A 27,022-nucleotide genomic window follows, 5' to 3' on the forward strand; every position below is an offset into this window, starting at 1 on the left:
TGAGAGGCGGGGTACACCCTGGACTGGTGGCCAGCCAATCACAGGGCACATATAGACAAACAACCATTCACACTCACATTCATACCTATGGACAATTTGGAGTTGCCAATTAACCTAGCATGTTTTTGGAATGTGGGAGTACCCGGAGAAAACCCACACATGCACGGGGAGAACATGCAAACTCCACAGGGAGATGGCCGAGGGTGGAATTGAACCAGGGTCTCCTAGCTGTGAGGTCTGCGCGCTAACCACTAATAATAATTAATGATAATAATTAAACAAATAGTGACAAATCTTGCAACTTTTTCAGGTCTTATTGGACATTTGAAGACTAGAATGAAAGCCTGTATTGCTCTTCTCAACAAGCAGCAGCAAAAAAAACGTTTTTTTTTTGCCCAATTTTTGTCTCCCACAGCCATCATGGCCAATGATATCATGTAGATTCATTGCCACAAATAAATCAACAGTCCTGTGGGAAACGCTGGTCAACAAAATGAACTAGAAATGTGCTCGGGAGAATCCATCATCATGTAAAAGTATATGACAAGAATGCATAAGGTGGACAACCTTCATAAGAACTTTATTTTGATCCGTTTGAGTGGTGTCCTACAAAGCAAGTCCCTAGCCAGCTGCCTCCATGTGGGTGTGGGACGTCCCGGATGCCACAGGTCGTCCCTGGTCCAAAATCACATCTGTTTCTCAAGGCTCAACCACAAAAAAAGCCAGTTGTTGCCATTAAAACAGGCACAGCGCCAGTATGTCACTTCCCCCGCCTTTGCGACTATCCAGGTGACACATCAGCAAGTAGTTTGATGTTGAATAATTAACATTTATAAGTCCACAGCTCCAACTTTAAGGTTTGCAGTGTGATGCAGACTGCAATTACAGCTCTGTAAATGACATACGTAGGGATGCTCTGGAGTACTTTAATGGGGCACAAAAGATAACAGAAACATTCACTCACCTAGTAGTTTCTTCACCTCCTCCACACTCAAGTATATGTTGACGCTGCGGTTGCTGCTGCTGCCGATGAGCCCGGACTGGCTGTCCGGGTTGGCGAGGCCGAGGCTGCCTTCCAGCAGCAGCAAGAAGAAGAAGAAGCCCCCCGGCCGCCACAGCACCAAGTGCGGCCACCCTCGGCACTCAGACGGGCTGCCCAACATGGCACCGCTCGTCTGTTGTTCTCCGTGTTCCCCAATTTCCTTCTCATCCGTATGTGAAGTTAATCCCGGGAGGCAACATTCCGCGTCACTTGTAGCCGCCTATGTCGCCTCTCCGCCGGCCTGTTTTTGTTCCAAAAGTCGCGAGCCGAGGAGCGTTAATATGTAGCCGAGGCTAGCTAGCTAACTTTCCAGTCAGGCTATACCAGCGCAAAACTCCTGAAAGTTTGGAAACTTACGACTTGAAAATATATATTTAATGACCACATGTGCCCTCCGTGGTTGTCGAAAGTGACGGAAAAGTGAAAAAGTGTTCAAAAGACACAAGATAACACCTAGCTTTCTTACTCCATGGTCGTCCAGATTCTTTTCCCTCAAACGAGCTCACTTTTCGAGGGGAGCGCGCAGGAAGGGAGCAGCGGGGGCGCGCACAGGCTCAGCAGGCTGAAAACGTCACCTATGAAGACCAAACGGGATTTGCAAATGAGAAGTCTGCTAGGGACTCAATAGAGCACCCTTGTGGCCACGTCGGGTATGACAAGTTTGCAACTTCCTCAACATCAGTTTTTTCTGCTCTTCAGCAACTTGAGCAAAGTGATTTCATTCATTCATTTTCTACCACTTATCCTCACAAAGGTTGCAGGGGTGCTGGAGCCTATCCCAGCTGTCTTTGGGCGAGAGGCGGGCTACACCCTGGACTGGTCACCAGCCAATCACAGGGCACATATAGACAAACAACCATTCACACTCACATTCATACCTATGGACAATTTGGAGTGGCCAATTAACCTAGCATGTTTTTGGAATGTGGGAGGAAACCGGAGTACCCGGAGAAAACCCACGCATGCACGGGGAGAACATGCAAACTCCACACAGAGATGGCAGAGGGTGGAATTGAACCCTGGTCTCCTAGCTGTGAGGGCTGCGCGCTAACCACTTGTCCACCGTGCCGTCCTCAATACGGTCATGACGATGAAAAACATGGTCTCAAAAAATGTCAATAATATTGATTATTGATGATAATTTAGCATAATTTACCTGAAGATGAAACCTTCATGAGTACTTTGCATGCAAATGTCAACCATTGTCATGGCAACATGGATCAATAATGGTGACAATCGGACTTGCGATGGGAATCATCTCCAATGTACAATTCAAACAGCTGAAACACACATTCATACTTGCCCACCACGTCGGCCATCACCTCCTTTTTCAGGTCTGACTACATCTGGAAGGTTCCATCGTGGTTGGGGAGCCTCATGGAGCTCCTCACCATCTTTCCTCCAAAACAGGTACGCTCTGTCGGGGTATAGAAACCTGTTGCCATGCAGCTGACCGAAAAGGACGGCGTCTTCTGGAGCAAGTACACCTCTGGAAGCTCTGCACAGGAAGTGATGCCACGAATGGATTGTGAATGAAGGTAAGGATGGAGCAAAAAGGAGAGAATGAGAAAAGAAAAGAGTATTGTTCCTATAGGGGGCGTGGTTACAAAGGTGTGCTTCCACCTGTTCTCAGTCGGATGTCCCACCCATAGTTCATATACTTCTTCAAGTAATTAGGACAATACTCTGTGTAGTTATACTTTTGGGAGTCTAACTGAAGTTTGTTAAGGTCCCACTTGAGTTTGGTGTGAAAAGCTTGCTGTGTTGCTGCGATATACGTCCATGTCTTCATGTGATTATAGAGGCCATTCAGTCTTCAGTGGAATCTTAATATGTGTACATACAACTTGGCCATTGTCTTATAATTCCAAAATACAACATTTTTTTGGAAATATCAATATCGCTTAACTTGAAAAAAAAAGTGGACTTACCAGGCGCCACACTATGTATTTGCATCTTAATAGTGCGTTAGAAATGATTGACGAACACCGGCTTGCTAGCCAACATGACAAACATACAAGGAAACGTCGAGAAGCCTATTGTGGCGGTCTCGTGCTGCCTTTATGTACTGTTGTAAATATGAGTACATAGTACTGGTTCGTTGACATGACAGGTGACACCACCACAGTTAGCAATAACAACATCGTGTCAAAACATGTATTTAACCATCATCACACCATTACTCTGCTAAGTATCATGATTACACTACATCTAAAATCTCAGTAATACCTGAGGTAAGGCGACAACACCTGGATATTCTGATTGCCTTTAAATCCATCATTAAAGTGACTGTCAGTGTGCCAAACAGGAGCATTTAAACATACCCTGTACCGCATTATTCGTTATAAATAAATGATATACCTCACTTTTCAAGCCATATATTGTATAATATAATGTCTAGCCTTTTATTGTCACCAGTCAATCACACATTTGACAAATAACCATTCACATTATTTAGAGCCTGCAATTAACCTGAAGTGCATGTTTTTTGTACAGGAATACAGGAAGTAGCATAATCTGTTAAGAAACCAAGAGAAACATAGTATATTTTTAACATTTTTATTATTAAAATATTCACCTACAAAATGGCCTATAAACACTATTTACAGCATACCGAGCAGTGACGCCTGCTAATACATAATAATAATAACAACAAAAATATATTTTACACAGAAAACACTGCGCTGTCCTCGAAGGGGGGAGATGAATCCATTTGACGCTCATATCCAAAAGAGGGGGGAAAAAAACTGGCAGTCAAAAAAATGCATTTGATGAATGACGAATGGTGCATTTTTCATGGCCGTGATTACTCCTTGAGTCTGAAAGGTTCTTCAGTGTGTTCTGACAGGGTTCCGCAGCATAAACGAGAGCATGACCAGTCACTTCAAGTACATTATAAACACCCAAATGGAAAGGCTGGAGGTGTCAGAGTGCTGTGGAATAGAAAAACACATAGAGGACATGACATAAATTAGTTCCAGGGTCAAAACTGGCACACTAATGTAACAGTATTAACTGTCACGCTAGTGTGTAAAGAAGTTAAGACTAGGGATGTCCAATATGTTTTTTTTGTTGAAAATAGATATGCTTATTTTGTCCAACTCTCAATTTCTGATACCGATATCAGCTGATGTGTGTTACTGTGATGGAATGAACACATATGTGTTGTAAACAGCATTTTTATAATATTTGTTATCATGATCAGGGAAGAAAATCTGATACCGATATCAACCAACATTGCATTTTTATGCTGATATCAGGTCAATAATTATCGGACATCCCAAGTAAAGACCCTTCAGAAGTGAAATGCACAAAAAGAAGTAAAGTGATGTTGCAAAAACTAGCGTGTTAGCAGTTGATGTTAGAGACCTTTGATGCTTGTTCCAACATTTTTGTGCCACTTTTAAGGTTCATTCATTCATTCATTTTCTACCGCTTTTCCTCACAAGGGTCACGGGGGTGCTGGAGCCTATCCCAGATGTCTTTGGGCAAGAGGCGGGGTACACCCTGGACTGGTGGCCAGCCAATCACAGGGCACATATAGACAAACAACCATTCACACTCACATTCATACCTATGGACAATTTGGAGTCGCCAATTAACCTAGCATGTTTTTGGAATGTGGGAGGAAACCGGAGTACCCGGAGAAAACCCACGCATGCATGGGGAGAACATGCAAACTCCACACAGAGATCGAACTCGGGTCTCCTAGCTGTGAAGCCTGCGCTCTAACTCGGCCGCCATGCAGCCCACTCTGAGAGTTGTGATGATGATTTGGTTATTTTCAAGATGTGATAATTGTGATGATGATGTTGAAGCAAACCAACCTTCACTGTTGCCTGCTGGTTCTTCTGCCTGAGAAGGAGAAGATGGAAGTGAGTGTTTTTGTTAACTGGGTGACATGACCAGCAGTGTCAACTCACCCTGACTTTTCTTGGCCAGCGTGGACTGGCATGTTTCTCTGTAGCAGACATCCTGCTGCACCTTGTAAGTCCTTCTGTACCTGCAAGGACAGGTGGAGGCGCTCTGACTGACTGCTGTGTCTGACTGACCGGTGACGGGTGACTTACAGGTAATGGCAGACGCCGCCCTCCCACACGGGTACGCTCTTGGTCTCCGAGTAGAGGCGGGTGCACGGGTGGGGCACCCGCTGGCACACTGCAGGAAGAATAAACAAAAATTCATTCATTCATTTTCTACTGCTTTTTCCTCATGAGGGTCGCGGGGGTGCTAGAGCCTATCCCAGCTGTCTTTGGGCGAGAGGCGGGGTACACCCTGGACTGGTCGCCAGCCAATCACAGGGCACATATAGACAAACAACCATTCACACTCACATTCATACCTATGGACAATTTGGAGTGTTTTTGGAATGTGGGAGGAAACCGGAGTACCCGGAGAAAACCCACGCATGCACAGGGAGAACATGCTAACTCCACACAGAGATGGCCGAGGGTGGAATTGAACCCTGGTCTCCTAGCTGTGAGGTCTGCACGCTAACCACTCAACCACCGTGCCGCCTAAACAAAAATTAAAAACAACAAATAAATATATATATATAAAATTTTTTACAGCTGATCCTCATTAGGGTGGCGGGGAGTGCCGGAGCCTATCCCAGCTGACTTGGGGGGGAGAGGCAGAGTACATTTGTTTATCCTCTCCACGATTGTGATGGTTTAGTATATTATTTTATATTTCCCATTTTAAGATGTCATTTGAAATACAGGGAGGATACATGCTGAAATATTGCTCTTACAAATAGTCACTCACTTAAGGGCTTTTGTCCATTTTCCTTTACGCAGCCCCCCCGATGGCGTGAACGTGAATAAAAGAATAACGGACACACAGGCTCTTCCAAAGAGAGGGAATTAAAAATAGCAACTCTGTATTCATGTTACGTATTCACGCCCCCAAGCCTCGACCGTCACAAACCAGGAGGAATTTGACCACTGGGTTTTGAAACGGCAGGATTGAAATCCCTGCAAGAAGTTCCCCCAGTTTTGGCTAATTAGCAAAGCTTTCATGTTGGGACACTAGATGAGCGTGTGCTAACATGCTGACACTTGCATCAATACTTAAAAGCCTGACTGTCTGGGTCGTTAAAGAGCTTCTTGGCTGCTTCTGTGTGTTTTGAATAAAACATTTACATGCCCCGCCCCCCCGCCTAAGGCCTGAAGCCAGACAGGCATAGGATGCTAAGCATGTCGTATCTTGGGTGGAGAACTTCTTTAAGACAGGGGTGCCATTCAAGATGCTAAAAGCAACCCCATGTATGCTTAAAAAACATTCCATCTTCATGCTTCAGCTGAAAAAGCAAATCTAATAATATTTAAATGATATATCACACTAATAATCAATTCATGTGATATATGCCAAGGGCCAATAAAAAAGGGCTGCAGGCCAAAAATGGTACTCGAGCAGCACTTTGGACGCCCGTGCTTGAACTCGGCAACGTGAATGAGGGCTCATTTGCATATGAGCACACACCTTTTCCACTAAATCCAACACAATGCTAAAATAATGTGACTTCTTGGGGTCTGCCGAAAAGTATTTTAACTTAAAGTAAACCCTCCTTTATTACTGAGTTTCTGACCGGACTGCAATAATTTTCCCAAAGTAGCATTCCTTATTTTAAAATTGTATATGTTTGTAGTTAGAACATAGAAAACATACTGTATCTAGACATGTAATAGCACCCCTATAGTCTTTATTTACACTAATTACCCAATATACTAAGCATAATGAGAGAAAATAAGACATAAATATGACTCAAAAGTAGCTTGTGTTTGTGATTATTGTGCCTGAGATCGTTCAAACCTGCAATAAAAGCCTGTTCTTTCACCAATCACTTTTGGTGCTTGTGTGTCTCACCTAATATTACAGTAACATTACTGACGCCTCCTGGCCAGTGTAGAATACTACATATCACAGCATCATTGAATGCATCTTCTAAATGTCTTAGAATTGTATTTTGCTTCATTTAGCGATTTGAAAATGCTTAACTGGAGCAAAAATGTGTAGAGGTAGCTTAAATATGCATTTTATTTGACTAATAATAAGCCATATTCAACCTTGATGCAGAATGATTCATTAATATCTGCACTATAACCCCAATATTCAAAGTACAAAGTGGCAAGGGATGCATTTAAAGCCCTTTTAGTTGAAAAAAGATGCAGCTTTCTGTTCATGTGGACTAGTTAGCTAAAAACCAATGAAATGCAGGTGTGTGTGTTAACGTACGCAGCTCACACCGCCGGCCTTTGTAGCCGGCGGTGCATTCGCAGTCGCCTCCGCTCATGCATGTCCCACCGTTCAAACACGGCATACTGCGACAGTCCTGGGCCGACTCTGAAAGACAAGAAAAACCTAGTTTGAAGTCCACAGGTTTTTGTTAGCCACACATGACCTCACACAGCAGTGTTCTGTTTTTGGGGCGTGCTTTGTTGGCAGAAATGACAAAAATCGATATTTTCCTACATTTTTGTTACTTTCCTGTAGTGTGATTGAAAAGCATTAAAGGGGACCTATTATGCTCATTTTTCGGCCCTTTGTATTGCTCCTATCGAGCAGCTACACACAATAACCACCATGGAAAGCGCTCTAGTACTTCCAGAATCTGCACCTATTCAGTTGTATTTCTTTGGGTTTCGTGGTTCCCCCGAAAACGGTCTGTTTTAATGTATTCCACCTTCATTATCTCACCGTCATTATTCCAAACCTTTCATTCCTTCATTCATTTTCTACCGCTTATCCTCATGAGGGTCGCTGGGGTGCTGGAGCCTATCCCAGCTGTCTTCGGGCAAGAGGCGGGGTACACCCTGGACTGGTGGCCAGCCAATCACAGGGCACATATAGACAAACAACCATTCACACTCACATTCATACCTATGGACAATTTGGAGTCGCCAATTAACCTAGCATGTTTTTGGAATGTGGGAGGAAACCGGAGTACCCGGAGAAAACCCACGCATGCACAGAGATGGCCGAGGGTGGCATTGAACCCTGATCTCCTAGCTATGAGGTCTGCGCGCTAAAGTGCAGCCCGACTGTTTATCAAATAAAATATTTCTTACAGCAGCACACATGGCATATAGAAGATCTTTGACTAGTCTTCTTCCACTGGATCCTTTAAAACCACACAGCACTCCTGTCGGAGAGAGGATCTTTGACTAGCATTTGCAGTAGGTCCATAAAAACAGGAATAGAGGATCTTTGCAAAGTGTTTTTGCAGTAGGTTCTCAAAAAGAGGTCCCGTTTCTCGTTATAATTTTAAAGTTGAGAATTTTGACCCCCTTTTGTCATGCACTGTTAACTTATTATTACGCTTGTATGACGGTTAAGAATGTTAATAAAGCTTTTTGGATGACCACAGTTTGACCCCAGAACCAATTGAGTTCCTACAGGGAAATATGTTTCCCAGCGTCCCAGATATTCCACCTTCATTATCTCACCGTCATTATTCCAAACCTTTCATTCCTTCATTCATTTTCTACCGCTTATCCTCATGAGGGTCGCTGGGGTGCTGGAGCCTATCCCAGCTGTCTTCGGGCAAGAGGCGGGGTACACCCTGGACTGGTGGCCAGCCAATCACAGGGCACATATAGACAAACAACCATTCACACTCACATTCATACCTATGGACAATTTGGAGTCGCCAATTAACCTAGCATGTTTTTGGAATGTGGGAGGAAACCAGAGTACCCGGTGAAAACCCACGCATGCATGGGAAGAACATGCAAACTCCACACAGAGATGGTCGAGGGCGGGATTGAACTTGGGTTATTCCAAACCTCACTATCGGAAACTTTGGCATCGTTCAACACAAGAATACAACATTCTACCTCCATTTACAGGTCAGAAAAGTGGAAAAAGCATACTAGGTCCCCTTTAAGGAGTAAATTATTATGAAAAAACAGCCCTTTGGTCCGGCAGTGGCAGTCAAGCTCAACAGCGTCTTCAGCGTTTACTGCATTTTCTTAAACGTACACTTCTTTGTGTTTTCAGGTTCCAAAACTTCCCTTGTACCGGGTTTCCATACGAAATCCACTGTATTTGGTCACCAGACAACTATAAAGAGTGGACTCTGTTAATGAGATCCACGGAGGACCACCAGAACCCACCAGGCCGGGTCTGGGAAGCCTCCTCTTGGATCTCCAATGCCAGGCTGATTTTGTTTGTCGTCTCCTCCATCTTCTCCAATCGAACAAGCGGCTCAGGTTCTGGGAGGCAAAAAACATTTCCTGTCATGATTCCGCCTGGGAAAAAAAAACCACTTAGCCTGACTGATTAGCAATGGAGGCGATGCTTATCTATCATGCTACGCTGATACACAGTCATGGAACATGGATATGGTTTCTACACAGCTCATGTGTGTTTGACATCTGAGGAGAAAGCCTGGCCTAGAAGACTTAAATGGTTCCACATGTTGTTTAGTGACATACATAGCATAGTAAGGCCTGTTGTTATTTAGCAGCTTACATGTGGTTATCGGTGTATTAAACATCAACTGTTCTACGGCGAGGTTGCTTAACTCTTTCGATGGCGAAGGACTTTTCTTGGCAAGTGTGAGAACTTGGCGGTGATCTTCCCCCTCCTGTCGATCAGCTCTGTGTACCTGCAACGCCAGAAAAACACTTCAAAATGTTTGCTTTCTCTTCGTTAATGCATTGGGACTAACGTACCTTGGTGCCGATACGCCGCCCGTCTCCTGGGTCTCAGGCGGCTTTCGTGCCGTCCCGCTGGGTCGCTCTCTTCTTCCAGACCGGGCCTCCATGGGCACTGGGCCGAAGAAGCACGACACGGTTTTTATTTTTTGGCAATACATGATTCTACAGTGAGGGCAACACATCGTACACAGTCTACCGGGGGTGTGTCAAAGATCAAAGATCCTCCAGGTGGCAGGGAGGCACTGCTGTTTAAGGATCTACTGCAAAAACTGCAGTCAAAGATCCTCTATGTAGTAGGCGTACTTTGATAATTAAGATACTTTGGTATTTATTTGATATTTATTTCAAAGATCTTCTAGTATGTGACAGGAGGGCTCTGCTGGTTAAGGATTTACTGTAAAAATGCCAATTAAAGATGGTCTATGCGACAGGAGCAGGGTCAAAGATCCTCCATATGACAAGAGCATTGTGCTATTTATTAAACTACCGTGAAGACCCAAATCAAAGATCTCCTCAAAGAACTCCTCCAAGCATGCCTACATGGGCCATGCATGCTATGGGAACATAAAAGGTTCAAAAGTGTGTTGTCAGTGGACACTCACAGGTGGTAAAGTCCAGGTGCTGGGGCTTGCTGTGGACCTGATCCTGCCCTGCCTTCTTAACAGACGTGAGGGCTACGCGGTAGTGCTGGCCCGGGGTCAGCTCACGGAGGGTGTAGGACTCCAGCAGGCCGCTGGGCAGGAAGCGGCTCCTGGTGGTCAGTCCCCGGGTCACGTTGACCACAAAGCCGTCTGGGACGTGCCTCGGGTGGCGGCTCCAGGTGATCTGAGCCGAGTTGGTGGTCACGTGGGACAAGGAGAGGTTCTGTGGGGGGAGAGGCCCTGAAGGCAACACGACCACATGCTAATAAACGGTAAACGTAGGACACCTCTCGATAAGGCAGGGAAGCACACTTGAACATATGATTAACGACTTAACCAACAGTCATGTTTAGATGGAAACAGATGTCCAAAGGGAACCTACTTGTCCAGAACTGGAGAGGCCCGGCTGAGTGGCTCGTGGAGGGAAAGTCATCAAGTCCACTTTGAGTCAACACATCCACCTTGTACATGTGAGCAGGAAGCAAAGAACTGCAGAGAAAATACGCACTTAAACACCTCAACACCACCCTCTAGTGGATAAAACAACATCCACACAGACACACGTTCTAAAAAAGGAATTTAACAAGAAAAATAAATCAATAAATAAACAGCATAAATGAGAAAAATCATGGGTACAGTTTTGCAATCAAGTTGCAATCAATAAGTTGTAATTTTCTAAGCATAACAAACATAATTTTAGTGGCATCAAATTGAAATCTTCAATATTTTTTTTTACAATCATAAATGATTTTTTTATTTTATCATAATACAGCTGTAATTTTGAGAAAATTAGGTGGGGAAAAAGTTATAATATTATCGGAATACAGTCAAAATATTCCCGGAAAAAAATGTTTGAAGATTATTTACAAAGAAAATGTAAATGTAAAATATGTTCGGAAAAAACACCAAGGCCAAAGTAATAATATGATTTTTCATCTGCTGTATAACACTAAGATCCATCCATCCATCCATCCAGTTTCTATGCCGCTTATCCTCATGAGGGTGGCGGGTATGCTGGAGCCTATCCCAGCTGACTTTGGATGAGAGGCGGGCTACACCCTGGACTGGTGGCCAGCCAATCACAGGGCACATATAGACAAACAACCATTCACACTCACATTCATACCTATGGACAATTTGGAGTTGACAATTAACCTAGCATGTTTTTGGAATGTGGGAGGAAACCGGAGTACCCGGAGAAAACCCACGCATGCACGGGGAGAACATGCAAACTCCACAAATTTTTTATATATAGTATAACTTCTCAGCATATGTACATGTTGGTTTACAAATGGTCAAAGTGGCCCTTGCATCCTACGTGGAGAATTTGAATGAAGCGATAGAATTTGTGCAGAGGCTGACCTGAAGGCATACTCGCTGGTGGTGGCGTTGAGCACGGCCGAGTGAGCCTCACTACCATTTGAGTGTGACAGAGTGAGGCGAACCCTGCTGAGGGGTGTGTGACGAGCCGCCTTGAGAAGCCACCGCAGCCACACCTGAGAGGACGACACGTTCACCACCTGCAGCTGCTCTGCCCGCCGAGGCCCTTTTTGTTGTTGTAACACACAAACATGTATTCAAACTGGGCAGTGCCAAATTGAACACTCTCCTCCTTCCTAATGCGCTCGATCACCAAAAAGCAGGCTTCGCTACACATCTTAAAATTGAACTCTGCCAACTAACACACACATACTCACTGGTGCGTATGAGCGCCGTGGCGGGCTGGCTGACGTCATCGGTGTTGGTGTTGCGTTTGATGGAGTAGGTGGAGATGTTGTACAGCAGGCCCGGCACAAGGCCTCGCAGGACGTGGGACGACTGGTGTCTGTCCAGGAAGTCCACTTTGCGATTGCTGCGACCCTGCGGAGCGTACGTGACCACGAAGCCGCTGACCGGGCTCGGCGCAGCCTCCGTCCTGTCCCAGTGTAGCTCCACCTCGTTTTCCTCCACGCGCAGCACATGGAGACCAGAAGGGGGCAGCAGATCTGGGAAGAATTGTGGTCTGGTTTTAAGGGACACTGCACTGTATTCACTCTATTCAGTTGCTTATTAATTCAATGGATTTTTGTAAATTGACGTGAGACATTCAAGGTTAATTAACCTGTGTTACAATTAAGGGATACAGTTACATATAGTTTGCATGTCAAAAATATTAAATCATGTGTATTCAATTAGGTGGTTGAATACTGCCTATTTTTAGACAAAAATGTGCATATTTAAGCAAATGTCTAAAGGAAGTATACTGTACTGTAAGGCATTGAGATGTTACAATGTGTAGTGCTCTACACTGGTCGCTAGGTGTCAGTAATGTTACTGCAACGTTGTGTGAGATACAAAACTTGCATATTTTCTCTCATTATGGTTACTATAATGGGTTATATGAGTGTAACTGTGACTGTAGGGGTGTTATTTGTTGTCTAGAGGGCTCTAATAATGTAAACAAAGTTGCATTTAGAAGGTCGTAAATGTGTTTTTATAAATAAATGTTCCATTTATAAATGAGGAATCCTACTTCGTGGAAATTCACTCATCAGGGTCGGGTGTGGAACCAATTAAGCACAATAAATGAGATTACTGTGTATAGTATTTGGAAACTCGGTTAAAAAAACATCAAATTTTGCAAACAGTCAATGCTTAGCATGTATCTTGACTGCTTAGCATGTTTTATGAACACAAAATGTAGAAAATATCTAAGTCCTTCCATTTTTCTGTTGGCGGAGAAAGCTTTGGTGGAGATGAAGACAAGGCGACTGACCTTTCTCACAGTCTTTTCCAGTGTGCCCTGCTCTGCAAACACAATTGTAGTTGCCTCTCCTGTCGCTCCTGCAGTCTCCTCGGTTCCCACAAGGATGCAGAACACAGGGATCCTCCACTAGAGGGCGACAGAGGCAAAGACTTGCTACTACAAAACGGTTCATGCAAGTGCCTCGGAAAAGGATGCGTGAACCCGCTGAACTTGGAAGATTGTGGGGGGCGGGGTGGGTGCGTGAAGCCACTTACACATCTGGCACTGGTCCCCGAAGAAGCCGTCTTTGCACGAGCATACATAAGTCCTCCTGTAGTCCCGACACACACCTCCATTAAGGCAGGGGTTGGACTCGCAGCTGTCCTGCTCTGCACACAAACACACACCCATTACTAACACACACAATGCACACTTTGATCATGCAGTGTGCAACCTCCAAAGTCCAACAAAAGCTGGTGGAAATAGTTTGAATATTCTTCAGCGAATAGCTTCTTTTTACACTTGTGCAACAAGAAATAATGTTAAAATATGACTTGAAACTGAAGAAACAAGGTCTAGTAATTTTGTCCATGACTTTATATACATGTTATAAATGACTGCACCTTTTTGGCAGTTACGTCCTTTGACGCCTGGTGGACAATGACACAAGTAGAAGCCCGGTTGGTCCTCGCACGTTCCACCGTTCTTGCAGGGGTCCGACAGGCATTCGTTGATATCTTGATGAGGGAGGAGAAACACGACCAGGCTCACCAATGTGCACTTTGTATCTTCTTCCTAATAACTCTTTGAGGGTTTGACCTGGCTTTGCAGCATGTTAGCTTAGGTAGCCACTCAAACGATCCCTTTCAACTCACGTCAAACGTGCAGACTTCAATCGGCCGACATGGCTTTAAATGGTGAAAATCGTCACGTAAAACACGGTTTACGATCAATCATGAACCTCTCGTTGTGTCGTTACGTTATTTGTCATTATGACTGCTCTTTCAAGGCGCACAAAAACATACAAAAAGAAACATTAGACTCCAGTCTTTCATTAGAAAAAATGTTTCCGCCTTGTCCTGTTCTTTAGTAATTGGCAGTAGAACATGCGTAAGTTTCAGGAAAATATCAGTTCCTGACAAAAAAATGAAGAAAACATACAAACAAGCATTATTTTTTGCTTTTGTGACAGACATCTAAACAACTATACCTCAACATAAACAACATTTACATCTAAATAACAATCTATTTACAAATAAAACACAAGCTATTTATAGTTTTCAAAGTTGGAACTGAAGTGTGCATGTGCATGCCTTCAAATTTCCCTACAATGCGTAACCTTCTCGACGCTACACTCCTCCACTCCTTTTCCATTCAAATTCACATGGACGTGTTTGTGGCTTATAACGGTTCTCAAAGAGATCCATTAGTGTGCAGTTGCGTCACCACCTCTTTTTCAAAAAGGCGTTGTGATGTTATGTCGTAGTTTAGACCGGTCACTAGGTGTCAATAATCTTACTGTAATGTTGGGTGAGACACACAAGCACCAGACTTTTAATACAGGTTTGATTGAGCACAGAACAGGCAAATAATCCATAACAAAAGTGACTGCCGGAATTCAAATCTAAACTTCCGACATCACTCCCTGTTCAACACCGGAACACATTTACAGTCTTATTTATGTCTTAAATAGCTTATTTTTTCTTATTATGTCTACTGTATTTAGTAATAGTAGTGTAAAGGTTATAGGCATGTTATTTCATGTCTGAAGGGTTCTAATAATGTTGTAAACTTATTTAGAAGGTCGTACATATTTGGAAGGTTCTATGATTTGTACAGTTTATGTTTGCACCCTAAGGTTTCAGTATATATTTCCTGCTTTTTGCTTGATTTTAGGCCCAATGTGTCCATACACTACAGTCACACATGTACTGAAAAAAAGGAACCTAATCGAGACAAGATAAGTAGTTTTAAGGTGAGCTATAAAAGAAAGCATAAAAGTATGTAAAGTGCTGAAGAAGCTCACCGATATGACACTGTTTCCCTCTGAAGCCGTCCTCACACTCACAGAGGTAAGAAGCCTCCAGGTCGTGGCACGTCCCGCCGTTAAGGCACGGCTGTGACAAGCACTCATTCAGCTCTACGACGACGGAGGAGGCTTTACAGTAAAAAAAAATGTATTGTGTGTTATTACGTTTTTGTGTGGCTGTCACCCACCCTCACAGATGGGCGGCTGACTCCAGTCTCCCTGGATGCCACAGATGCTCTGAGTGGCTCTGGGCACCGCCACGTAGCCCGCCTGGCACACGTAAATGGCGACCGAGCCTGAGGTCGTGGAGGAGAACTGGACCTCGGCATGCTTCACCTGCGGGGGTGTCCCACAGCCGGACTCTGAAATATGGTATATGTGAAATATGGGATATTTTACAACACATTTCTCCATTTGCATGTTAGCAAGACACTTCCTGTAAGACCATGAGACTGCACCATTTTGGTGCCTGGAGTAGGAAGGGAAAGCAACACATATGCTAGGAAGTTTTTTACATAATTTTGATGGGTATTTTATATTTTAGCCTGCACCTTATAGTTACATTTATGTATAGTCATGTATGTTGCAATGGAGAGAGTGCCAGACTTTCATTGTACACTGTGACAGTGACAATAAAGTTTGATTGTATTGTAAAATGACATTATTTTGACACATAATATTATGGGTTTAGGGCGGCATGGCGGTCGAGTGGTTAGCACGCAGACCTCACAGCTACGTTTGAGGGCTAACTTGGCAACATGTCTCCCTCTTGCTACATCTTCTTTTTCTCTGGCAAACCAGGTGTGTATGAGGTGTGCTAACAATCAGATCTATTGTTACCTATTGTACGGAGTTGGGGCGGCACGGTGGTCTAGGGGTTAGCGCGCAGACCTCACAGCTAGGAGACCATGGTTCAATTCCACCCTCGGCCATCTCTGTGTGGAGTTTGCATGTTCTCCCTGTGCATGCGTGGGTTTTCTCTGGGTACTCCGGTTTCCTCCCACATTCCAAAAACATGCTAGGTTAATTGGCGACTCCAAATTGTCCATAGGTATGAATGTGAGTGTGAATGGTTGTTTGTCTATATGTGATTGGCTGGCCACCAGTCCAGGGTGTACCCCGCCTCTCGCCCGAAGACAGCTGGGATAGGCTCCAGCACCCCGTGACCCTCGTGAGGAAAAAGCGGTAGAAAATGAATGAATGAATTATGGGTTTAGTTTCATAAAATTGCAGCTTCTCAATGTCTCAATTTCCGATACCAATATCAGCTGATACAGATACCGATATGTGTAAAATGACCTATGTCCTGTGGTGGAATGAACACACATGTTTTGTATAAAGCATTTTTAAAATTGGTTTTCATGGTGGGGGAATAAAAATCTGATACCGATGTCAACCACTATCGCATTTTTATACCGATAATCATCCCAGATCCCGACTTAGAACGCAACTTTCTCAGTCAATATTTAGACTTTATCCTCATACAATTACAGTTGTTTTTTCCATTTCTGTGTGTTTTTTATGTTACCACAATGTCAACGGTCTTCTTGTAAATATGATTTTATTGCCGTAATATTTTCACATTTTCTTGTAATATTGCATATTTTTCCCCAAACAAATTTCCCCAAATAATACATATTACGGCTTAGAAAAACATTCTTTATTTAATATTTCAATGCTAAAATGATGTCATTTTCCCTCATCTTATCATGCCTTTATTTTTGTAAAATTGCAGCTGTTTTTACAATAGAATACTTTTTCTGTCAATATTTTGACTTTATTCTCATAAGATTACAGCAGTTTTTCCAATTTCTGCATATTAAATTCCAACTATTTCAACTTTCTTGTAAATTTTCTTGTTATTATCATTTTATTCCTATATTTTGGGGATCAAATATATCATTTGTTGCTAGGCAGAATTCACAGGACTTTCAGAGGCCCAATGAAAAAAATGGCTGAGCTGTGTGATTGAAAACATCTGCACCTCTGCTCTGTATTAAATATAATATAAAAGAACAGCCACCGGCCGTGATGCAGCATCAGCACCCAGTCCAAAAGCTGCTGTTTTGTCAAGTTGAAGGGTCTGAAAGCTCCTAGGCCCCCCCCTAGGAAAGTCTTACTAGCAACAGGGGAAACATTGAGGCTAAAATTACCGGCACAGATCCAGCTCTCCAGGTCTCATCGTGTTCTACTTGAAATAGAGTATTCTCTTCTATATCAGTGCACGCTGCTTTTAGGTCAGCAACACAGCTAAGATTATCTTCACATGGATCGACACTCTGAACCAGAACCATGACAACCATGAGAACCATGACATCATGGCAGCGCTCACCTTCGTGTGCTGAGCTCTTGCTGATCTCACAGTGCCTGCCAGTGAAGACATCTGTGCATTCGCATTTGTACTTTCCGATGTAGTGAAAGCAGGTTCCGCCGTTCACGCACGGGCTGGAGGAACACGGGTCGGGCTTGCCTGGAAGACAGCGACACTCGTATGTGCTCGTGTGCCATGCAAAGCTGGTTGCTGGGCGAGGGACGGGTGACGGCGTCACTCACCCACTTCGCAGTGCTTGCCGGTGAATCGGTAAGGACACACGCATCTGTAGTTGCCTGACTCCTCTTTGCACGAGCCGCCGTTGCGGCACGGGCCCGAGGCACACGTGTTGAGTCGGACTGGAAGGAGACAAGCAGAGAGTTGACATTTTTAGATGAGCATTGACATGAAATGGACATAAAGACATATAAATCATTCATTCATTCATTCATTTTCTACCGCTTTTTCCTCACGAGGGTCGCGAGAGGTGCTGGAGCCTATCCCAGCTGTCTTCGGGCAAGAGGCCGGGTACACCCTGGACTGGTCGCCAGCCAATCACAGGGCACATATACACAAACAACCAATTAACCAGACATGCATGTATTTTGAATGTGGGAGCAAATCGGAGTACCCGGAGAAAACCCACACACGCACGCGGAGAACATGCAAACTCTACACAGAGATGCCCAAGCAGAGAATCAAACCTACGTCTCCCTGATCTCTTGACTCTGTGGCCATCATGCTAACCACTCGAAAGACAAAAAAAAAAAAAAATTACAGCAGAACAAAACAATGACAAGTCTCATAATAATAATGACAACAATGTGTGGTACAAAAACAGTGTCATTTCTTTAAAGCTAAAGTAGATGGCTCTGAATGTGTGTCTGACAAAAACAAAATGGCGCCCACAATGAGGGCTCTTCGTCGGGAAGGCGAAGTTGCCATACGTCCTGAGCTCCACCACCCCAACGGGACCTCTGACAGAGTTTGTCCCAAAATGAGCGCTCTTCGTGGGGCAGGCGAGGTTGCCTTGAGGCGGGGTTCTTTAGAGCTCCATCGAACCAACGGTGCTATGTTTACATTCTGAGTTCATACGGTAAGCCAGGGGTCTCCAGCCAGTAGATCATAAGCTGCCAGTAGCTCCTAAACACTTTTCAATTAGCTCCTCAAAGACTTTATTCATTTATTATCAACTGCCATTCCCACCATATTAGAATGTGGGGTTCGTTCGTAGTGAGGAAACACTTTGGGCGTGTGACCAATCACAGCGGAGTGCGCGTGCCCGGAGGCTGCCGTGGGAGAAATAAATTAAAAGAGACCGTTTTGGGAAGCACAAAGTAAATACAGTTAGAATAGCTGCAGATTTTGGAAGAACTATAAAGCTATCTGACTAGAATCAACTCTAAAAGAACCACTACTCCCTTCTTAATAGTATCTGAAATACAAAAATACGCACAACCAACAATAAAGCCTAATTTCTGCATGAATCTCCACTCACAGTGACAAGTTTTCCCGCTGGGGCGTGTGGGGATTAATTAGAACCCCAATAAAAATGAAATATTCAAGATGAAAGACTTAATGCACAAATTCATCATTCCGACTTACTTATTTGTTGATAAGATGCACACGGAGCAAGGAACACCTTGCCACGCTGTCCCCTTCCTGCTGCGGTTTCGTCGCACTTTGAGGCGTTCAGGCGCACTTGTAATTTTGAGTGTTATGCGCTAATTGTTTTTTTTTTTTTTTTTTTTTTTTTTTTTTTTATTCATGTACCCCCTATGGCAGTTGTAATGGAATCTAGCTTTTGCTTTAGATCGAGGGTCACTAAAGTTATTTTTTATTGTGAGATCTACTCGTACAAAATGAAAACATTTATTTTCATAGCTGATCTAAACCCAAACACACCAAATGTTCTTGTTTTTACCAGAACATTAACAAAATGCTGGTATCCACAACTCACATTTTGTATTTTACAGTGCATTTTTTTTTAATATTGTGGCATTATTAACTGACAACCTGAATAAGAAGCAGGCTTATGGGTGCCTCATGCGGTCATGGGCCGCTACCTGGTAGCCCTGCTTTAGTGTGTACAATGTTGTGTAATCTAGCTTTATAATGTGTCAAATCCATCTTCAGAGTGTTTTGAACATCGCTTTGGAATATATAGAATCTTGTAGAATCAAACCTTTCCTTTCAATTTGGTATGAAATAAATATACAGACATAAATCACAGCCATCCTGAGCGGATAACAAAATTCAGTCCATTCAAATGGAAAAATGCAGACATCAGAGTGGAATAAAAGATATGTAGGATTATTACTTATCTACTTGTCAGCGCTTATACAGAGTTGTATTTTATTGTATGGGCTACTTGGCTTCAGGTCAAATGTACATGACTATAAATCATGCGTGACTATAAAGAGTTTGACAAAATAGCTTTAGAATGTAGCTTGATGGGGTTAGTACCAGTAGGTCAGAAGGTCAACCGGCTCCCTCTTGCGGTAGCCTAATGTATTACAGCTGTTAACCTTTCAGTGTAGTGACAGATGATGTTTTGACAATGTGAGTTCAGGTGTTGTGTGTTTTGAGGAATGTTGGTCACGCTACCTTTCTCGCAGTGCTTCCCCCAGTGGCCGTGCGTGCACTCGCATGTGTAGCCGCCGTCCCGCTCGTAGCAGTAGCCGCCGTTGAGACACGGAGCCGAGTCGCAGACCGATCGGGGCTGTACTGAAAAACACAAAACGACACTTGACTGTGTTCCATCTGTGAGGGCATGATGTGGGCGTGGTCAAACGTGATTGGCTCAGACTCCAAACTTACCCGCGAGCGTTCAGCAACACGCTCATTATGACCTTTCCGTCTATGCTCTGAATTATGGCCGCACATGACGGCGACCCTCTTTAAATAAATACTCACACCTCAAGAATAGTGTGTTTATAAATGTGTTTGTTGCTACGGTAACCACTAGGGACAGGCAGGTAATACTCAAGAGTGTCCTGTTGTTGGTGCACCAGGCTCTTACCATAAGGATAAAAGTCCCGGGGGTCCAGTTCTGATGCGCTGGTCTGACAAGTGCACAGGTACGCTCCTCCATACTCTAAACATGGACCTCCGTCAGGACACAGCCTGTTGCCACCGCACGGCAACTGGGTCACCTCTGAGTAGAAACAAAATGGGGATGTCAGATTACTTAGGGGACCATAAGATGGACCATAAATGAGAAAAAAGCTGTGATAATTTTGAAAAAACGATGTATGTATCGTATCGTTTATTGTTTACTATATTGGGTAATAGATGAGTGTAAGGGGACTATATTCATTCATTCATTTTTTACCGCTCATGCTCACAAGGGTCATGGGGGTGCTGGAGCCTAGCCCAGCTGCCTTCGGGCAAGAGGCGGGGTGGACTGGTGGCCATCCAATCACAGGGCACATAAAGACAAACAACCATTCACACTCACATTCATACCTATGGACAATTTGGAGTCGCCAATTAACCTAGCATGTTTTTGGAATGTGGGAGGAAACCGGAGTACCCGGACAAAACCGAGCCGAGGCCGAGGGTGGAATTGAACTTTGATCTCCTATATGTGAGGCCTGCGCGCTAACCACTCTCTATTGCAGCACTATTGTATAATGTTATACTATATTATTTCAGGGCTCTAATAATACTAAAAACATATTTTTAAGGTCATAATGAGGTGCTATAATTACAAAAATATCCAATTCATAAATAAGTACTCCTACCTTGCGGAAATTGAGTGAACCCAGTCGGCTATGGAATCAGTTAACCATGATAAACTGGGATTACTGTAATACGGTAGATCCCTGCTTGTGGTGGGTTTTACTTCGCCGGACCACCAGCAAATGGTAAAAAAACTGCAAGGAATTGAAACGCTGACATCTAAGCACTAAGACAGAAACGGATCTCTGGGTGTAGCCTTTACCTTAGGAGTTTCTACTCTACTGCGTTTTGTCCCACCTACCAAACTGACAGTAGAGGCCCGTGTAGGATACGGGGCATTCACACGTCCCGTTGCTGTCCACGCAGACGCCGCCATTCTGGCACAGACACTCCTCTGCAAACAAACACAAACCCAAATTCAGATCTTAGTCACCACAAAGCGATGTTCTTGTGCCCAACGATGTTCCACGTTGACTTAGTGCTGATGTAAACAGAAAAAAAAGTAATGACTGGCTTGTCTAAATGAGCACTGAGGAACATTTAGGAAGTTTTTTTTCTTCCTTTGCCTCCCAATTGAAGCACAGAGGAAGCAGCCCCATCACGCTTTCAAGTCCCACTACTGAGCATGATGTGAGACCCCCGGGGGCAATGAATGCATTGTTCATTCGCACCAGACCCGTGTCCCACTCGCTTAGAGGAGCGGGCACCTGTTTCCACTCGGGCCTTCCCTTTGGAAAGTATGTGGTGGATTTAAGAGAACCTATAGAAGCACTGATGATTATTTCAGCTCAGCGGCAAAAGTCCTGTGTATTTGCAATTTGGATGGTGGCACTGAACCTCTCCCGGGGTGCTGCCGGGGCTTTAAAGTGATATCGCAATAAACTTATAACCACTTCAATCCATTCAGGAAGTTAAGCGATGTGGACCAAAGTATTGGGACACCTGGCCATTGCACTACATAAAGCAAAAATGGAGGTTTTGCAGCTCCACTGGGAATACGTGGGAGTGTGAGGACTCGGGCCCATTTACAGCTTAGGAACATACTTGCAAGTTTTTGGCCTCACTTGTAAGACCTCCAGTCCAAGAGTCCAATAATTCACCTGATGGGTTACATAAGTGTAAATTGTTTAGCAATGTTCCTCGGTATAAACCTATATAGCATGCATTAAAACTAGGGGTGCGCAGATCAATCGGCCACCGATCGGTATCGGATCTGTCTCAGATATGTGTTGTGTACACTGATTTGCCAAGCTGACGTACGAGTGCCGACATTTTGTCACAGAAGAGGGAATCGGCTGCATGTGTAGTTCAGAAGGCAGCGGATGCGGCTGGAGGGACCCAGCAGAGACAGCCCCTAATATAGCTAGTAGTACATTTAAACGTTTACACTGCATGTAGTAGGTGATAACTATTGGTACCTGTGTCAGCTACCATAGTCCCCTCTGTACTAAGCACTATCTTGTAATGGAGTAGCTAACTTCCTGTTAGCCTTTCAGACATTTTTGTGAACTGAAATGTTATAAGTGTACATCACAGATATAAAATCACTATGGAACTGCTGTAGCAATTTTGGTACTTAGTGCTATCTTGCTGGGGGGTAGCATGCTAACTGTCAGCATGTAAGCCATTTTTGTCAGTTGAAATGTTATACTGTAAGCCGACGTGGCATAATAGAAAATCGCTATGGAACTGCCGTAGCACTTTTGATACTCAGCACTATCTTAGCATGCTAAAAGCTCTTAGCATTTTAGCCATTTTCATTCAATGAAATGTTATACTGTCAACCTACATGACATGATATAAAAGCACAGTGGAACTGCCATAGCACATTTGGTAGTTAGCGCTATCTTGCTAGGGGGCAGAATGCTAAATGTTAGCATTTTAGTCATTTGTGTCCATTGAAATGTTATACTGTAAACATAAATGGCATAACATAAAACTACAATGGAACGGTTCAGCTGTGGTTCTACAGAATTTGCCGTCCCTTGTAAGTTACGAGGCACATCTCAATACTTTTGTCCAGGTTAAATTCTATCGCAATGATAATATTTAGTGCATAAAATCATTAAAAAAGCAGCAGCTGTGCTCATTGTTCAGCGTCCTGGCAGTATTCCAGAGAAGCAAGTAGCTGCGAGGAAGCCTGCATATTTCAGCAGTCGGAAGAAATACCACAGAGCGGCATCCACTCATAAAGAGGCATTTTGGAGTCTAGACAAAGCACTTCCTCTTGTTGGTAAACTCATAAAACCGCTCCATAAAACAATTATTTACAGCAACATCAAGCGACTCGTGTTTATCCTGGTTCCCGTAGTAAACCGGGCGAGGCCTTGTACGCTTTGATAATTACAATAATCCATCAGAGGAGGCAGCCTCTTGCAGGGCAGGGGTCCAAATTCCTGCGGGAGAGCACATCCCCTCCGCAAGTCTGCCCCGCCCGCTACCTGCCCGGCTGCAGGCGCTCTCAGACGTTACCTTCGCACGTGTCGCCAAAGTATCCTGGCGCGCATGTACACTGGTACGCTCCCGAGCTGGTGTACTCGCACATCTGGTGGTTCTTGCAGTCCTCGCCGTCGCACGGCGCTGCAGGAAAGTAGCGAAAACTGTCAGAACCAATGTTGGACATCTCTGTAAAACACATCATTGTTCTCACCTGTTTGGTTTTTGGTCGAGTTGACCTGAAGCTCCATCAGCTCTGTGGGAAAAAAACATCAAAATTGATCATTTGTTATACACGCAACAGGCATTTCATTAGGTACACCTGTGCATGCAAAAGTGGAAAGAAAAAGCTCTCTTTGACCACATGGAAATGAATAAATACGTGTATTGCATGACACAGCAGCAACACAACCAATGTTGCAATAGCGGTAAGGCGCAAACTGCTCTGCCAGCGCTGATGAATTCAATATAAATAATAGTGTAGCGTAAGACCTTCACAGTAGTGTAAGCTTTTGGCACCAGCAGCTGAGTTGCAACATTTTAAAGTGCATGCAGAGCTAGCCAAAGCTTCTGTTGGAATAGTGGTAAGGAGCAAACATCTTTGCTAGCATTAGCAGCACTGATGAGTTCATTGTAAAGAGTAGTGTAGGGTGAGACACATGACTTTCACACCAGCAGCTTATTAGCAACATTTTAAGGCGCAGGCAGAGCTGCATACATCTTCTGTTGAAATAGCGGTAAGGAACAAATAAGCTAGCATGAATAACGTTGAAGAGTTCATTGTTAACAGTGTAGTGTAAGATGCATGACTTTCACACAAGCAGCTTAATCGCAATATTTTAAAGCGCATGCCGAGCTAGATAAAGCATTTGTTAGAACAGCTGTAAGGGGCAACCTGCTTTGTTAGCTTTAATAGCACTGATAACTTCATTGTAAATAGCAAGCATAACAGCTAAGTAGCAACATTATAAAGCGCATGCAGAGCTATATAAAGCTTCTGCTGGTATAGCGGTAAGAAGCAGATTTCCTCGATAGCGTTAATATCACTGATGAGTTCATTGTAAACAAGTGTGTAGAACCATGGCTTTTACACCAGCAGCTGGGTTGCAACATTTTAAAGCACATGCAGAGCTAAATAATGCTTGATGTTGACCACTCATGCAACTACACATGCTGCCATTTTGTGGAGTTAATAAAAAAAAACAGACAGAGGTTACAACCACAATTAATGTTGTTTGGCTCATCACTAATTAGACACCACAGCTGTCATTCACTATTGTAGACAACGCATCGATTGACAACAAGATTCTTGATTAACTCAACTGTATACATCTTTCGATATATATTCATAAAGATACAATGTTCAAGTCGACATTTGCTATCCTGATACAGGCCGATCTGATGAGGTCACCTGACTCGCAGACGACGCCAGTGAAAGGGGCGGGACAAAGGCAGGTGAAGTTCATGGCGTGATTGACGCACTCCCCGCCGTTCAAGCAGGGCTGCGACTCACACTTGTTGACAGCTGGGACACAAACACAATCAATTATATCTGACCATGAACGCGACGAGTAAGAATAAAACCTGACAAAAACCCGCCCACCTGTCTCACACAGGACGCCGGTGTAACCGGGCTTGCAGACGCAGGTGAAATTGCCGCTGCCTTGCACACACAGCCCGTCGTTGAGACAGGGCCCGTCTCTGCACTCGTCAACGTCTGCAAGGCACATGGAATATTTACTCAGCTGATTGATATATATCCTCTCCCGCCACAAGTATGTGCTGCTGGCCGTCCAAAGGTATCAACAAAGTCTGATACATCTCAGCATGTCTAGTTGTGGGAAAAGGCACTAACCCTGCCCGCTGATTGGCTGAAAAACATCCAATACATGCACTAACTGTACCTGTTTCACACACAGTCCCAGTGTATCCAGGTGGACAGCGACAGGTGAAACTATTAATCTGGTCTTCACAGGTTCCTCCATTCTTGCACGGAAATGAGGCACACTCGTTGACATCTGCAAAAATGAAGTTACACATGAAAGCTATGGAGTCCCACAGAGTTCACTCCTCTGACCTTTTTGCATTATAATCAACACATCCAAACAGGAGATTTGATACCGTCTAAGCCAGGGGTGGGCAAACTTTTTGACTCGCGGGCCGCATTGACATAACAAAATTTCTGGGGGGGGGGGCAGACTATATATTTTACACGTAACAGTCCACCTGGTATTATTGTATCTGTAAAATTGTCATGCAATCTGCTATTATTATTTATTATTTTATATTTACTATATTTAAATATTTTTAAAATAATAAAATATTATAATAATATTAATAATAATAATATTTAAAATAATTATAATAAAATTAAAATAAAATTAAAATAATTATTATATTATTATTATGTAAAATATGCAAATATAACAATATTATTATATATAATTAACATAATAATTAGCATTAATATAATAAATATAATAATCATAATAGTTATAATAATAATATAATAATAATTATTATTTTTATTATTATTATGTGCTTGTGTCTCTTTTTTCAGGAGCACTTTGTAAACAACAGACCATGTCAAACGAAATTGATACAACCATCAAAAGGTTGGCTCAGGCCATGATGCCAGGTTGTATGTTGAGTTTAAATTAAATACTTTTGAAAGATTGGGCGGGCCGTATTCAAACACTTGGCGGGCCGGATGTGGCCCCCGGGCCGTAGTTTGCCCACCCCTGCTTTAACAAAAAAAATGCATTTATTGATAAGGTCTGGAAGCAAATAACCGCGATAAATTGGCATCATAACTCAACATAATCATCGGTGCAACAGAATGACAACATCTCACAGTGCTAACCAAAAAATAAACAGCACACCATGTAACAGGGAAGTTAAGACACAATAAAATGGTGTTCTTTGTAAGTCTGATTACAAAGTGCCTGCAAGGTATGCTGGGTACACCAGTAATGTTGCATGTTTCTTATGATACAAACCAAAAAAGCGCCATATTACCCATCCACACACAACACTGAGTTTTACGTCAAGGCCAATTATGCAAATGACGGAGTCAAATGAAGCGCTACATGACTCACTGATGTGACAACGTCTGCCAGTGAACCCTGACAAGCAGGAGCAGGTGAAGGAGGGGTTCCCCGTGATACAGTCATCGATGCACTGCCCACCATTCAGACACGGTCGCAGGTGCGGGCACACCGACGCTGGAGGGCGATGGAGATGAAAGTGTGAAAGTTGCTCCAGGAAGTCGACAACAGCTTCTTTCTCACGCTCACCTGAGTTGTTGCAACCGCCCACCTCCACGTTGGCGTCATCAATGCGAAACACCCATCGGCCCGGGTATCCCACGTTGGTGGTTCCCTCCACGTTCACCACATCGGCCGTGCGGGAGCCGGGGATGTTGAAGTAGCGCTTGCCGTCACCGGCGTTGAAGCCTGCCTGGGAGGAGAGGAAGAAGGAGGCACACGTCT

General features: G+C 43.7%; 2 protein-coding genes and 1 pseudogene across 8 annotated transcripts in view; all 3 read right to left on the reverse strand.

The window, feature by feature from the left end:
- ryk (receptor like tyrosine kinase) overlaps positions 1-1,616 on the reverse strand; it is a 36,451-nt gene extending 34,835 nt beyond the window's left edge. For 2 of the 4 annotated variants that reach the window (XM_058072392.1, XM_058072387.1), the window contains exon 1: positions 965-1,616. In XM_058072392.1, coding sequence (XP_057928375.1) covers positions 965-1,163 — 199 coding nt within the window. In that variant the 5' untranslated portion in view covers positions 1,164-1,616. The remainder of the gene's footprint in view (positions 1-964) is intronic. The other 2 variants (XM_058072385.1, XM_058072386.1) reach the window with 2 other exon arrangements.
- Positions 1,617-2,262: 646 nt separating this feature from the next.
- Positions 2,263-2,834, reverse strand: LOC131129462 (major histocompatibility complex class I-related gene protein-like; annotated as a pseudogene).
- Positions 2,835-3,623: 789 nt separating this feature from the next.
- Positions 3,624-27,022, reverse strand: part of sned1 (sushi, nidogen and EGF-like domains 1) — a 36,790-nt gene continuing 13,391 nt past the window's right edge. For 2 of the 4 annotated variants that reach the window (XM_058072929.1, XM_058072927.1), the window contains exons 4-32: positions 26,828-26,990; positions 26,630-26,755; positions 25,436-25,549; positions 25,135-25,248; positions 24,943-25,056; positions 23,746-23,787; positions 23,568-23,675; positions 21,397-21,489; positions 20,434-20,568; positions 20,019-20,138; positions 17,654-17,770; positions 17,433-17,570; positions 15,289-15,462; positions 15,098-15,211; positions 13,695-13,808; positions 13,347-13,460; positions 13,102-13,218; positions 12,044-12,331; positions 11,709-11,892; positions 10,729-10,835; positions 10,308-10,586; positions 9,721-9,817; positions 9,571-9,653; positions 9,160-9,258; positions 7,280-7,387; positions 5,113-5,200; positions 4,966-5,045; positions 4,870-4,897; positions 3,624-3,975 (exon numbers count right to left, since the gene is read on the reverse strand). In XM_058072929.1, coding sequence (XP_057928912.1) covers positions 4,872-4,897; positions 4,966-5,045; positions 5,113-5,200; positions 7,280-7,387; positions 9,160-9,258; positions 9,571-9,653; positions 9,721-9,817; positions 10,308-10,586; positions 10,729-10,835; positions 11,709-11,892; positions 12,044-12,331; positions 13,102-13,218; positions 13,347-13,460; positions 13,695-13,808; positions 15,098-15,211; positions 15,289-15,462; positions 17,433-17,570; positions 17,654-17,770; positions 20,019-20,138; positions 20,434-20,568; positions 21,397-21,489; positions 23,568-23,675; positions 23,746-23,787; positions 24,943-25,056; positions 25,135-25,248; positions 25,436-25,549; positions 26,630-26,755; positions 26,828-26,990 — 3,456 coding nt within the window. In that variant the 3' untranslated portion in view covers positions 3,624-3,975; positions 4,870-4,871. The remainder of the gene's footprint in view (positions 3,976-4,869; positions 4,898-4,965; positions 5,046-5,112; positions 5,201-7,279; positions 7,388-9,159; positions 9,259-9,570; positions 9,654-9,720; positions 9,818-10,307; positions 10,587-10,728; positions 10,836-11,708; positions 11,893-12,043; positions 12,332-13,101; positions 13,219-13,346; positions 13,461-13,694; positions 13,809-15,097; positions 15,212-15,288; positions 15,463-17,432; positions 17,571-17,653; positions 17,771-20,018; positions 20,139-20,433; positions 20,569-21,396; positions 21,490-23,567; positions 23,676-23,745; positions 23,788-24,942; positions 25,057-25,134; positions 25,249-25,435; positions 25,550-26,629; positions 26,756-26,827; positions 26,991-27,022) is intronic. The other 2 variants (XM_058072928.1, XM_058072930.1) reach the window with 2 other exon arrangements.

Source organism: Doryrhamphus excisus, chromosome 5 (genome assembly GCF_030265055.1).
Source record: "Doryrhamphus excisus isolate RoL2022-K1 chromosome 5, RoL_Dexc_1.0, whole genome shotgun sequence".
In the NCBI taxonomy this organism is placed as follows: Eukaryota; Metazoa; Chordata; class Actinopteri; order Syngnathiformes; family Syngnathidae; genus Doryrhamphus; species Doryrhamphus excisus.